The sequence below is a fragment of the Lathamus discolor genome, chromosome Z (assembly GCF_037157495.1).
Source record: "Lathamus discolor isolate bLatDis1 chromosome Z, bLatDis1.hap1, whole genome shotgun sequence".
Lineage (NCBI taxonomy): Eukaryota > Metazoa > Chordata > Aves > Psittaciformes > Psittacidae > Lathamus > Lathamus discolor.
Genome location: NC_088909.1, coordinates 67011687 through 67026707, shown reverse-complemented (window position 1 = coordinate 67026707; position 15021 = coordinate 67011687). Strand labels below are relative to the sequence as shown.

Below are 15021 nucleotides of genomic sequence, written 5' to 3'. Positions count from 1 at the left end.
CTTTTGAGAAATCAATTTATGTGAAGACACTTTCTCATGTTTGTAGTGTATTCTTACCAAGGGATCTATTTGACTTTAAAATTACTAAATTCTTTTTTTGTGGTGTTTGATTGTCTGATGTAGTCATTTGTGATTGAATGATGTAAATAAAATTGAAATCTAACATAATAGAAACCCAGGTAAGTTATATATGTATCCTAAAGTATACTTTTGTAAATGATATGAATAATTCAAGAAAGATGTAAACTGTGCTTGGCTAAAGTTAAACTAGAATTTGACTGTACAGTTACTGGCCTGTATAATTCCAGGGATGTACTGTCCAGGAAAATCCCTGTTCAGTGCTAGAACTGGGAGTAGAACTGAAGAACGATGAACTACTTACAGACTGTCACAAAAAATATTACAAGTCTTGTATCCATAAAACCATGGGTTTGATGTTCTTCAATTTAAAGTGAAATAGACCAATTATCTAAGTATTGAAAATTTACAGTCATTGAAACCTGCCTGACTGCAGAAATATTTTAGTTCTGCCTGACAAACCGTTTACTTGTTTTTCCTTTTTACCTAGAAGATTTTTAAGTCACTTCTGTTCAGTCTACTTAGAGTGCATGATAATTAAAATATTCAGAGAACATTGGGAGTAATCTTGTGGCCTTATTTAGTCCTTACCAAGTAAGCATACAATGCAAAGGACTATGGAAAAGTTAGTAAAAATTTAGTACTGATGAAAGATGAGCAGTCAAGGTACAGAGAAGTGTCAGTAGTGTGTACGGTAGATGTCTGATATCAGACAACAATGAAGTAAAAAATTGAAATATTCTTTTTTTTTTATTCAGTAAAACCAAGCAGGTTCATATTATAACAGTCTATTATACCGACATCTGCCAGGAAAATCAAAACAAAATATCCTCCCTTAGGAATTTTTGCCTGCTCCAACTAAAGCTGTGTATATAATGTGGATGCCAGGAAATTCTGATGAGTGGTTGGAGCAAACACTTCTGAAATCTTTTGTGTTGTTCTGTTTTAGCAACTTCACTGTGCGGTGGTTGGAAGTGAAAATGCCAAGCGGTATTTTGAAGCAGTGCAAGGATCAAAGGAACATCAAGGAGAGCTTTTTGGGATCCATAACCTTTTCAAACTTAGGATTCATGGGTCCTGTCTTACCAAAGACATCCTGGAGGTGTGAAGTCTTACCCTTTTACTTTTGCATATTAGTTTTACATTTTTTGCTTTCCTCATGACAAATTCCATTACAATTTTAAATGGAAACACTTTATGAAGCTGAATCGTGACATATAAAAAGTACCTGTCTAGGAGTGCATTGCATGAAACAGGCATGCTAATTCTTGACTCTGATGTAGACCAGCTAAATTTCCTTAAATCAAACAAAAAAACTAGAAAAAGTTCCGATTACAGTTTTCTAAAGTTTGCCAGTATATTTCTTTTCCCAGTAAAAATGCCATAACTTATTGCTGTAATACTTTCACATATTGTTAACACTGTGTACAGGTACCTTTTATTCATCAGTAGATCAGTAGCCATATAAGCCAGAATTCTGATTATAGGAGTATTTTTTTATGAGCACAATAACCTTTATATAGTGCATTTTGAGGTGTCAAAAACTATCTAATAACATGTATTTTAGAATGCTGTATTTGAAAACATTACAGGATGGAAGTAAATAACTGAGGCTTCATGCTTTAATTTCTTAGTCTAAAAAAAAAAGTCTTTTTGGTCCAATTCCACAGTGTATAGTACAAACTGATTTTAAGTATATGCAGTATCCAGTATGTTTGCTGCAGCTAACTTGCATCTTGCAGTTTATTGCAGCTTTATTCTAGGTTTCTTTCCCTCTGTTGTGTTATTTTGCCTTTGCTAGGAGGCTTGGGAATGTAATACAGTAATGCAAAGGTAGCATAGCCAAAAGAGTAACTTTGGGGATATTAAGCTCAAAACTTCTCTAAATTAAATTAAAACATGGCATGTAATTTGAGCATTGAAGCAGCTATTCTGCTTTAAGGAAAAAAAACTTAAAATTATTAAAATTGTGTGTAAATCAAATCCTCCAAATTTATGCAGTATGTTGCTTTTACTGAAGGATATGCATTAGATCAAAGGGCAGTAAGTGTATTGCCAAAATGAAAGCCTGGTCTTTGCTAATTGTGTTTCTGGTGCTTAGACCTCTGTAAAAAGAAAGAAAAACTGGGCTTGCCTTTAACTCAAACAGATAAAGATTTTTATTGCAAGCATTCTTGACTGTTCTAGAGGGAAGGACGGGTAGAAGCAGGAGTCATAACAGCAACTACGTGGCTAAAGGAAGAGACTTCTCCATGCAGCTCAGAAAAGGTGAGGACTATGAACCACAGCATGGTAGTCCCTCTGGTTCCTGATGCTGTAGTGGCAATTATAGACAGTATGTAATTAGACTGATAATACTTTTACCTTAGATTGAATTTGCTATCTTTTATTGCTTGCTTGCCCCTGGTTTCACGTATTGTAAAGTATTAGATAATATTGTGCTCTCATTCTGTATTTAAAGTTGAATATTCTGAACATCTGGTAATGTGGTATTCTATGACCTTTACAACACTTGCATATCATATCCTCAGTCTGAAGTTTTTACTAATATGCTGTTATTACAAAACAATATGGTTTACTGAAACAGAATCATAGAATGGATTGTGTTGAAAGGGACCATAGAATCATAGAATAGTTACGGTTGGATAGGACCTAAAGATCATCTAGTTCCAACCCCGCTGCTATGGGCAGGAGCACCTCACACTAAACCATCTCACCCAAGGCTCTGTCCAACCTGGCCTTGAACACCACCTTGCATGGAGAATTCACAGCTTCCTTGGGCAACCCATTCCAGTGGCTCACCACCCTAACAGGAAAGAACTTCTTTCTTATATCCAATTTAAACTTCCCCTGTTTAAGTCTTATTCCGTTACCCTTTTTCCTGTCCCTACAGTCCCTAAAGAAAAGTCCATCCTCAGCATCCCTATAGCCCCATTTTAGATACTGGAAGGTTGCTATGAGGTCTCCACGCAGCCTTCTCTTCTCCAGGCTGAACAGCCCCAACTTTGTCAGCCTGTCTTCATATGGGAGGTGCTTCAGTCCCCTGGTCATTCTTGTGGCCCTCCTCTGGACTTGTTCCAACAGTTCCATGTCCTTTTTATGATGAGGACACCAGAACTGCACACAATACTCCAAGTGAGGTCTCATGAGAGCAGAGTAGAGGGGCCGGGTCACCTCCTTCGACCTGCTGGTCACGCTCCTTTTGATGCAGCCCAGGATACGGTTGGCTTTCTGGGCTGTGAGCGCAGACTGAAGCCGGCTCATGTTCAGTTTCTCATCGACCAACACCCAAGTCCTTCTCTGCAGGGCTGCTCTGAATCTCTTCTTTGCCCAACCTGTAGCTGTGCCTGGGATTGCTCCGACCCAGGTGTAGGACCTTGCACTTGGCATGATTAAACTTCATAAGATTGGCATCAGCCCACCTCACAAGCGTGTCAAGTTCCCTCTGGATGGCATTCCTTCCCTCCAGCATATCAACTGAACCACACAGCTTGGTGTCATCGGCAAACTTGCTGAGGGCACACTCAATCCCACTTTCCATGTCACCAATAAAGATGTTGAACAAGACCGGTCCCAACACCGATCCCTGAGGGACACCATTTTTTACTGGTCTCCAGCTGGACATTGAGGCATTGACCACAACTCTTTGCATGTGGCCATCCGGCCAGTTCTTTATCCACTGAGTGGTCCATCCATCAAATTGATGTCTCCAGTTTAGAGACAAGGATGTCGTATGAGACACTCTTGAGTGCTTTGCACAAGTCCAGGTGCTCTACCCGTCCGTTAATTCTCTAGCCCCATCATAGAAGGCCACCAAATTGGTCAGGCAGGATTTCCCCTTAGTGAAGCCATGCTGGCTGTCCCCAAGCACCTTGTTCTTTTCATGAGCCTTAGCATGCCTTCCAGGAGAATGTGCTCCAAGGTTTTGCCAGGCACAGAGGTGAGACTGGCTGGTCTGTAATTCCCCGGGTCTTCTGTTTTCCACTTCTTGAAAATGGGGGTTATATTTTCCTTTTTCCAGTCGTCGGGAACTTCACCTGACTGCCATGATTTTTCAAATATGACGGCCAGTGGCTTAGCAACTCCATTCCCCAGCTCCTTCAGGACCCACGGATGGATTTCATCAGGTCCCATGGTCTTGTGCATGTTGAGGTTCTTAAGATGGTCTCTAACCAGATCCTCTCCTACAGTGGGCCCAAGGTCTTCATTCTCACAGTCCCTGCATCTGCCTTCCAAGACTTGGGTGGTGTAGTCAGAGCATTTGACAGTGAAACCGAGGCAAAGAAGTCATTCAGAAACTCATCCTTCTCCAAATCCTGTGTAGCCAGTTCTCCTGATAGCTTCCAGAGGGGGCCTGTGTTGTCCCTCATCTGTGTTTTATTCCCTGCATACCTATAGAATCCCTTCCTTTTATCTTTAACTTCCCTAGCCATTTTAATTCTAACTGGGCCTTAGCTTTCCTAACCTGGTCCCTAGCTTCCCAGACAACATCCATGTATTCTTCCCAGGCCGCCTGTCCTTGCTTTCACCCTTTATAAGCCCCTTTTTTCCTTCGAATTTTCCTCAGCAGCTCCTTATCCATCCATGGAGGTCTCCTGCCCGTCCTACTGCAGTTCCTTCTAGTTGGCGTACAACACTCCTGAGCTTGTAGCAGGTGATTCTTGAATATCAACCAACAGTCTTGGGCCCCCCTGCCCTCCAGGGCTATATCCCTTGGAACCTTACTAAGCGGGCTCCTGGAGAGGCTAAATTCTGCTCTCTTGAAGTCCAGGGCAGTGAGCTTGCTGCACGCTCTTCCCACTGTCCTGAGGATCTCAAATTTGACTATCTCATGATCACTGCAACCAAGGATGCCCTGGAGCTTCACATTTCCAACCAGGCCTTCCCTGTTGGTGAGCACAAGGTCAAGCGTGGCACCTTTCCTTGTCAGCTCCTCTATTTCTTGCAGAAGGAAGTTGTCTTCCGCACAGTCGAGGAACCTCCTGGATTGCTCGTGCTGGGCTGTACTGTCACTCCAACAGGTATCAGGGTGGTTAAAGTCACCCATGAGAACAAGGGCCTGCGAGCATGAGGCTTTTCCTATCTGTCTATAGAGTGCTTCATCCACAGAGTCCTCTTGATCAGGCGGTTTGTAACAGATCCCCCCAGTAATGTCCCCCATCACTGTTCTTGCTTTAACCGTGACCCACAAACTCTCTGTTGACTGCTCACCCGTCCCCAGGCAGTGTTCCATGCTCTCCAGCCTATCTTTAACGTAAATAGCAACTCCCCCTCCCCACCTGCTGGGCCTGTCTTTTCTAAAGAGCCTGTAACCTTCCATTCCAACACTCCAGTCATAGGAGCCATCCCACCATGTTTCTGTGATGCTTATTATAACATACCCCTGTAGACGTGCACACATCTCTAATTCCTCTTGTTTATTCCCCATGCTACGGGTGTTTGTACAGTGGCATCTGAGCTGAGCTCCAAATGAAGCCGGCTCATTGGCTGGAGCGACTGGAGTATCTCCACATTGCTCCGAGCATTTATTATAGATGCTGGCAACTGACTGGGTGTGTTGGGATGGAATGATGCCCCCCTCCCCCAACACATCTAGTTTAAAGCTTCCTTGACCAGTCTGGCAAGCCTCCTGCCAAAACTGCTCTTCCCATTCATCAGAGCAGCTCCTGGTACCCCCGGTAGACCTGGCCTACTAAATTGAGTCCCATGTTCTAGATACCCAACCCCCTGACTATGGCACCACCTTTCTAACCATTTATTAACCTGGCCAGTCCTCCTAGCCTTTTTAGGGTCTTCCCCTTTATCCTGGAGAACAGATGAAAAGACTATCTGAGCTCCAGAGCCCCCAACCACCTCTCCCAGGGCTCTGTAGTCCTTCTTAATGTTTCCAGCTTTAAAGATCTTCCAGTTCCAACTCCCCTGCACTTGGCAGGAGACACCTTCCACTAGACCAGCTTGCTGCAAGCCCTATCTGATCTGGCCTTGAACAGTTCCAGGGATGGGGCAGCCACAGCCTCTCTGGGCAGCCTGTTCCAGTGTCTCATCACCTGCACGGTACAGAACTTTTTTGTAATATCCAATCTAAATCTACCTTTTGTCAGTTTAAAGCCATTCCCCCTTTTCCTGTCACTGCATGCCCTTGTAAAAAGTCCCTCTTCATATTTCTTGTACGCCCCCTGTAGGTATTGCTCTGTAGTGTCTTAAGCTTTAAAATACGATTATGACATAACAGCTTTCTGACCAAGAAGTCAGTTGAGAATCTGACACCTACTGTTTAGAAGATTTAGGAGATTGTGGAAGGGAGTACAGTCAGTTTAGAGCATTGAAAACTTCCTTCAGGTTTTGTGGACCTCTGTTTTGGTTTTCTTTTGGGTGGGTTTTTTTTTTTTGTTTGGTTTGGGGTTCTTTTTTCGTGGGGTTTTGTTTTCGCCTTTTTAAAGCTTGGTCATTTTTATGAATGTTTTTGACTGTACACTGTTCATGTGTTTTGGGAAAGGAACAGATCTACTATATGGCATTGTGAGCATGAAAATACTGTTAGATTAGATCACACTGCATGGTACTAAAAATCAGTCACAGTCTTACACTTCTGGAGATTTCTGTGGGTAAATGTCAATATTTAAATCAGAATGCTGTCATATTCATCATAACCTTACATTGCTATTATATCACTGTATGCTCATGATCTCACATTGGTCTTGGTGGCAAACTAACTTTTTCATCTTATGTTAAATAGGGTGATACCAGCATTAATACATCAATTTTAAAACTTCATGTAAAAAAAATTTAGTATTTACCTTTCAGGCTTTACATATTATCCTAATTCTTGTTTCATTAGTACATATTTCTAGAGCTGTATTCTGGACTTCTGTGTATTCAAAATATTTTAAGATTGCCTGTGTGTAATTTTGTTTGATTGCAGTAGGCCTCAACTAATTTTAGAGCAGAATGTTATGTACTTGTTGCTCTTTTAAACTGTTAGTCGCCATCCACAAGGAGGTTGATCATTGCTGTGTCATTACACAGTATTTAGGTTTGAATCATGAAGTCATTTTTCAAAACACCTTTGAAACATGTGAAGTGACAACAAGATTAGTATAAACTGGCTGGGTTTAAACCATGGCATTGTGTAATACTGTTTCATACATTTTTTTTATTAACATAGTGAGAACCTGCTTTTTTTTACACTGCTGTGGAATTAGGTGTGTTCCATATGTTAGTTATGTTTTTAAAAATACTTTTGCTCTAATTTCTTTTCAGTCTGAACAACTAGATTGTAGAGAAGATAGAGATTCCCAAAGCATTCAGGCACAATTAATAACAGAAGAAATAGACTTTTGTGATGACTTTAGTGATGATGATACTCTGGAAACTTCCATGAAAAAATGCGACAGAAGAAAGCCTTGCAATGCAAATATTTCAGTGAAAACCAAGGGACAGCTTTCCTTAATGCAATGTGGATTCTCTAAGTTGTTGCAGAGAGAAGTTGAAGCTACCAAAGAAGAGGATAATAATTATAGCTCTCATCATTCCAGTTCTGATGATCAGACTTTAAGAACAAATGTAAATAGCAAACACAGTGATTTTCAGGAATGTCAAAGCCATATGTCTGTTTTGGAGCATGGGAACACTGATCACTCACCAGATAGAACTGATAAACAAAATTTGTGTAGTATAGGCTGTCTTGTTTTATCAGGCTCTGAGGAGGAAGAGAACATAGAAAGCGATGATCAAGGCATTTCAAAGCACAGTGATACAGTCATGAATACTGAAAACAGTTCTGAAGATGATGATGTCATCTTTCCTACCCAAGTTTCAGCATGCCAGCAACCACTGCTTACTAAAAAAGTTGAATTATGCAGGTCCACATCTGAAAATTGTGAAGAGTTAGCAACAGAGGAAGTTGGGTTTGTATTCAAGGGAGACAGTAGGCAATTTGGTTTCCATAATAGTGAGTCAAATTGCAGCAAAACTGTGTCTTTTGAAGACATCAAGAACCGTACAAGAGAATTGAAAGGAGCAAGTGACGTAAGTGATGAGTCTGATGATATTGAGATTTCTCATAATTCTAAATCAAGAAAGTCAAGAACTTTCAGCTTTCTGAAGGGGAAAGAAAGATATACCCATAACAATGGACAAGGTAATGTCTCAAAACCTCAGCTACAAGGAAAGAAGCACAATAGAAAAGAAAAGGAAAGCAATTCGCAGAATATAGATGAATTTTCATCCTCTGAAGATAACTTGCCAGTTGAGAAAACACATGCCAGAAAGCAAAGCTATAAGCGTAAAAAACAGAGAGGCAGAGTTCGGTTTGGGTCTAAAATACTCTATCCTATTCAAGATACCTCTGTTGCACAAATGAAGACTAGCAGTTGCACTGTGTGTAGAACTTCTGCAGGTAAAACTGAATTTAAACATCAGGAGCAGAAAGTGGAATCAATGGACAGATATTTAGGTAACTTAATTTTTTATTTCTACTAAAGTAGTAACATATATTTAATTTATCATTCTTGTCAGGTTTAAAGTTTTTCCTGATATACATGTTTTTGTTACAAGATATTAGTAAGTGCTCTGCTAAATTATTTAGTGATGTCTTTCTGTGTCACTTTTTAACTGCTAGGTTTACTTTCCTGTCTTCCCAGGTATGGAGAAGTTTTGTAATACTTTGTTAAACGCAGTCTGTTGAAAGATGCTCTGGTTGAAGATGTATTAAGAGTTCACAAATCTAGATAACTGAAATGTAAAACCTTAAAAGTCTTGACAGAGCTATTCATAAAAAGTAGATTGAAAAAAAAATGTGATCTGGGAATTTGAAATATCATATAGAGGATTTGGTTCTGTTAGAGACAACTTTATTAATATTGCAGCCATTAAAGCATAGGTGCTCTGAAACTTCTTGTCCATCTGAAAAAAAAACCCACATTAAAATGAAAGCAGTATTAAACTATCTAAATAAATCTGAATAAGTCTAATGATTGTTGTTGATTTCATAGAGCTGAGAAACTTGGTGCTGGGTAAAATCATAGCAAATTTTACAACTTTGATTTTTTTGTTTGGTTGAGGGTGGGGGGGGGAGTTGGGTGGTTTTAATTCCACTGTCCTTCAGTGAAACTGTATACCTTCAGAGTTTTGGAATAGCCACATCTTTGATTATATCTTTCTCCTAATATTAGATGGTGTTCCAGAAGTGGCATATATTCATTCAAATCAGAATGTAGTTGGATCCAGCAAGGCTGAGAATCACTTGAGCCGGTGGGCTGTACGAGATGTATTTGAGTTGAAGCAGTTTTCCCAGCTCCCTGCTAATGTAGCAGTCTGTAGTGCCAAGGTAAAGAGAAATGTTTGGGAAATGTTGTTTTTACTTTTTTTTTTTTTTTTTTTTTAATCCTCATTTTTCATCATAAGAAGCTCTAACAAACTCGTTATTCTCTTAATGGCCACCATGAATGATCAAAGCCACAGAGGATGGGTGGAGGAGGAGGCTCAAATGGAGGTCTAATAAATTACTTTTGTGATTTGGTTTTTGGGGTGGTTTTTACATTGGCCAGCCTTGAAAGAGCTGGGAATTAAGCAGCACAGCACCCTCTGTGGGATTTTTCTGTCAGAGAAATGGTTGGATTAGAGATTGTGTGTTTGAAATCAAATTCTATGCTATGTTTTTCTGATTTGAGGGTTGAAAAAATAAGTTTTCTCAATTTGGATCCAGTTAACAAAAATCCAGTTGCCACAGTGCATACTGGAATCTCTGTAGTGTAGAAAGTCAAACATAAATCAGTTTGCAGGTTCTTTTTGGGGGGTTGTGGATGGGGTTAACAGAGGGGACAGATGAAGTTGCTATAAGTTAAATTGTCTATGCTTAATGGCTGAAATGTGAAGCTGGAGCTTACTGGGAGTGCTCAGTTTCAGCAACAGATATGTTTTATGCTTTTTATTGGTCATGCATCTTGTTTAGTTACATTTAGACTACATACAAATCGGGAATAAATTCAGGTACAGCTTTCAGATTTTCGTTCTCATTACACAGTGGTTTTAATCTACTCTGATTATCTGGACACTTTGTTGTTTGCCTTGTAATAAACATTTGCAGTTTCCTACACTGATTCTTAAGGTAAACCACAAGCATAGAGTAAGTATTTGGTGAATGTGCAGTTTAGTCATTACAAACATATTAGCGATCATTATAGAAATTGTAGACATAGGACTGTGTTGTTCTGGGGTGTTGAACATCCGCCGGCGGTAGAAGAGTTTCTTCCAGTGTTGTTGATCTACTGTACTTAATTAAGCCATTAGCAGGGATGCCAAAGAATTTTTACACTGGGAAGATCAAACCAGGCGAACTAGTAAAAGTGAGGTCTTTTCAATTCTAACATATTTGCATTAGAATGTCCCTTATTAACAGAGGAGTTGGTAAAAAATACTCAGGAATATTGTAGAAAAGTACTTAATGGCAATGGCTCACAATATTATTAAAGCTATATATAACTAGAAGGGAACTTTGGAGAGAGTACTTTGAGTAGATGTTTGATCCAGCTGTGTTAAAAACTAGTTTGTGACAGATCATCTGTATTCTTCATGTAACTTACATCTCATTATTTTAGAGTTCCTAACTGCAGGTGTAACAAATTAACTAGTCAACTAACTTGTCAGTGATTTTTCAAAGCTACATACTTTTCACTCAGAAGCAATAGTATCAATTCTCTTGGAGATCTTAGTAGAAAGAAAAATACCACTAATTTTTGCGGGCTGCCTCTTCCTTCACATCATATTCTTTCTTTTATGTAGAGGCACTATCTAGAAATAATCCTTAAATGTCTGCCTATTCTTAAATACAGAGCTCTGAATTTTTAATATTCTGCTTAAAAGAAGAGCAGCTAGGGTGTCATAGACAATTTTGAAATATGATCTTTTTAGAATATTATTGCTACTATTTTCATTTCTTCATTATTTTAGAAGGTGTTCTGTGAAAAACATGATCATTTTTGCTTTTCTGGCCATTGGTCTTTGCTGGTCATTTTTCACTTACCATCAGTTACAACATTCACTGTTGGAGCAACTGATTGCATTATCATAAAGAGAATGGTGATTTCAAGTGAAGTTAAATAAAAAATAAACAAGTTTATAATAAACAATAAGTATTAAGCAAAGCGTAATAAATAATAAGTAAAACTAAACAAGATAACCTCATATAAGAATATTAGTATTTTGTTTATTTCTTGCTATTGACTAGTCATCGCATTTTGGCTTCACTAAATTCCTGTTAACTTTTATATCGTAAGTTAATCTCTTTAGTTTCATTAGCTAATTTATGGTTTTCTACCTGCAGTGGCTTAAAGAGTATAAATCAGGTGTACTACTGCTTCCTTTTTTGTTGAAGCATGGAGACTAATGCAGTCACTTGGGTTGTGAAGACTGCTTAAAACTGAAGCAAAATGCAGAACCTGTCAGAATGCTTCCCTCAAAGTGAGAGAGGTTGTGTGGGAAGAAGATCCCTGAGAGCCAAGGTACAAGGGACAGGTGCAAGGGTGTTCTGTTTCTTAAAAGAGAACTTTGAAGGTATGTAGAACATCTTGTTTAAGAACATGGTTAACTAGTGAATAAATGAGCTTGGATTTAAATTGCTTCTAAAAATTGTTAAGATTTGGACTTTTGGATAGAAAAAGGTGTTGGTCTTGGTGATAGTTTTTTTTTCCTTAACTTGGCTTCAGAAGGTCTGAATTGGATCTGGACAGCTGGCACTAACGTAATTCAGTCAAATCTCTGTTAGCCTTTGAAACTGTAGGTTTCAATCCAGCATACCTTGTTTAATCCAGTAATAAGTAGTGAGTCTGTCATTAATACCTGTGCTAGTATTCATATAGCCCAGCTACCTTTTTCTCTGAAGTGATATGTTATTTTAACCTTGCTATTGTTCTAAACCTTTAAAGGTTTAATAGAACTTTTCATGAAAAAGTAGGTCTTGCTACTATTTCTTCTGTTCTTGCTTGCTTTATGCTTCAGGCTCCGTGACAATTCTGGTACTTGGCTTCAAGATTGCTGCAGAGCCTTTAACTCTTCTTTCCCCAGAAGTGGTAGGGAGTGAAGTTGTATTCTCTGTTCTTTTTTGTTTTAAATCAATTGTGCAAACTGGTAAGTAGTTTAGCTAGAATGTTCAAACTTACAGTACTGAATGCTGGTTTAGTGTTTATTTCCAGAAATTATGTATGACTATTGAAAATACAGTGTAGGTAACAGCAACCAGAATATGAAGTCTGCCATCAAGAAATATACGACATCATGAGAACTCTCTCATAACTTACCAGCCATGAAAGGTGAGGTAAAATCTAACAGTAGTAAAAGTAACAGTATAAAGTATGCTTTAATTGTACAAGCAAGAGAATAAACCATATTTTGGTTGAATATCATTGGTCAAATCCTGTTTAGCATCTGAATTAGAAGTAATTATTAGAAAATAGTTTGTATATGATGATAGTAGAAGGAAACAAATGTGAAAATTTTTCTTTTAATTTTTTTAATTGTATAATCCTGAAGAAAGGAAAATTAGATAGTGTTTTGGGGAGTATATTCCTTTTATCACAGAAATCCATGGAATTGCATGAAAGTAGAGGATTCTGTAGCTGTTGGATGAGTTGGAGTAGCGTTTTCAATGAAGAGATACTGTTTTCTTGTTATGGAGGTGGCTTTCATAAGTCCATCTACATTAGCAGAGATCTGCTTATACCTTATTTTGAAAGGGGGGGGGGGCACTTAAAAGACTAACAGTTTGGGGTGTTTTAGATAGACATGGCATTTATATAATTATATCCCTTAAATGCAGAATGCTTAGAATTACAGTAAAAATATTTTAACTTATGACTGACAATTCCTGAACTGTATGTATTATCATGTGTCTGAAGATTGTTTTCTGACCACTGACTGCAACTGGCTGTGGGATCAGTGTAGATTTTGAGAAGGACATAGTGAAGTATGATAATCTTCTCTCAAATAGTTAATGTTTCTTATAGTGCTGCTTATGTAGGAGGTGCTGAAGCATTAGTAATTAGAGGTGTTTAAAAGCCCCAGTGATCAAAACAAAGCCAGGAATTTTTGTTTCATGCAGAAGTGTGGCAGAAAGCTGTTCCTGAAGAAATTCTGGAGAGACAGTTTATACTGTATTATACTGTATTATACTCTAATAATGCATCTCAGCTTCCATAGTTCTAAAAAATTGTTGGATGTCCCAGAACCTAAGTGTCTTAGAAAGCAGGCAAGTGTGTCTCTTTGCAATTGAAGATCTCTGGCTATTTGTAATCTTTTGTAGCAATGTATAACTGTTAAGGCAGAAGTTATGGTCAGGTCTGTGACGCATGATGCGGGAGAATTCATGCCAGGCTTCAGTATTTAAACATCTGAGGGCAGAAGATGCACATCATTTAATATGGAAGATAGCCACTCCAGTAGAAGTTACTGAGAGCTGGGTTTTGTTGCTTCCTTATGCATATGACCACAAAATACCCTTAAAATTCTATTTCACAAATTATTCACAGGAAGGGTTTTCTGGTCCTCATGTAGATGTGTGAGGAAAGATTATATTAAAAGTTAAACTAGTGGAATAATTAACTTATTTTTTCCTGTATTATTTTGTTGGGTTTAGCCTGATTTAATGACACTGAGTAATCTGTGTTCTGCATTTTAGTTTAAATTCAGGTCTTCTGTTTACATGTGTGTGCAAATAGACATTGTTAGAAATTCATTTTTTTCATTGAACAAGTGGAAGATTGTCTTTATTGCCCCATCACTGTCTGTTAAGCAGATATCTGAAATCCAGAATGAAGAACTATCTTGTGTAACTACAGCAATAAGAACATCAAAACCAAAAGTTTCAAAAAGAAAACATATGAAATGAACCTGCAGACTGGATATGGCAGGTTTATAAAGCCAGGCTGTAATTTTCAGAGCAGATCTACATGTAGTTCATCCTTTCAAGGCGGGGGCGGGTGGAGGTGGAAGGAAAGGGGAAAGGGGGGAAACCACACTGAACCTTGAGGTATTCATGTGTTATTTTGCTCAGAATTATTCTGACATTATTATTTTTGGGGGAAAAAATTGAAATTAAGAACTTCTCTAAGACCATAGTTATCTACTAAGTATTTTTAGAGACTTTAAGTTTTTGATCCTTTTTTCTGATGAGTTCAAGGTTCCAAAAGAACCTGAATGATTTTCACAGCAGGAGGTTGTTACTTTGGTTTTGCACTCCTTTTTGTGAAGCTTTTTCTTAGCTGACATAAGAAATAAAAGCCTCCTAAAGTCAACAGATGTCTTCTAATGTTTCTAGACTATTCTGAATTAAATGACTGCATTCCTTAATTTCCTAATTAATTTCTATGCTAATTGGCAAAAACAGCCTATGTCAAATGTTTTACACAAGTGTAGAAGTCCAGAATAGGCTTTCTGTCATTCCTATAAGGCTGAATTTGAGTAGTATTTCTTCAGTAAGAATCTGGGGGGTTGGAGCATTTGGATGACTTTGGAGAAGGCCTGGAGGCTTCACAAAAAAGACACAGAATGGGAACAGGCATACTAAGTAATTTGAAAAACTGATGATGTGCTGCATTAAAGCTAATTTACACCTTTTAATATGTGGAAAAATATTAGTCGCAAGAAGTTGTGCTGTACCTGTTGAATATGTGGAATCTTTTTTTTTTTCTTTTTCAGTCAATTGTATGTTTTCAACTTAAGTTTACTTAAAGTTTTACTGAAAAGAAATGTACAAAGACAGCCATTCAATTGAGGATTAATCACTATGGCAACAGAAATGTGGTGACTGAAAAGGGGGAGGATGTATTCTCCCCTCAGCTTCCTGCCAGCTGTCATATTCAACCTCTGCAGCATGAATTCAGGCCAAAATATAGACTGTGACCAGCTCTAAGAAACTATATCTGTATTTTTATAAATTCGTACAAGAAT

The 15021-nt window shown here is 38.4% G+C and overlaps 1 protein-coding gene across 6 annotated transcripts in view; it reads left to right on the top strand.

Moving 5' to 3' along the window:
* The window catches only part of ERCC6L2 (ERCC excision repair 6 like 2), a 62028-nt gene that overhangs the window by 31296 nt on the left and 15711 nt on the right, over positions 1 to 15021 (top strand). For 5 of the 6 annotated variants that reach the window (XM_065661937.1, XM_065661938.1, XM_065661936.1 and 2 more), the window contains 4 exons: positions 1028 to 1180; positions 2266 to 2346; positions 7339 to 8533; positions 9252 to 9406. In XM_065661937.1, the coding sequence (XP_065518009.1) occupies positions 1028 to 1180; positions 2266 to 2346; positions 7339 to 8533; positions 9252 to 9406 (1584 nt within the window). Of the gene's footprint in view, positions 1 to 1027; positions 1187 to 2265; positions 2347 to 7338; positions 8534 to 9251; positions 9407 to 15021 lie in introns of those variants that run through there. The other variant, XM_065661942.1, reaches the window with a different exon arrangement.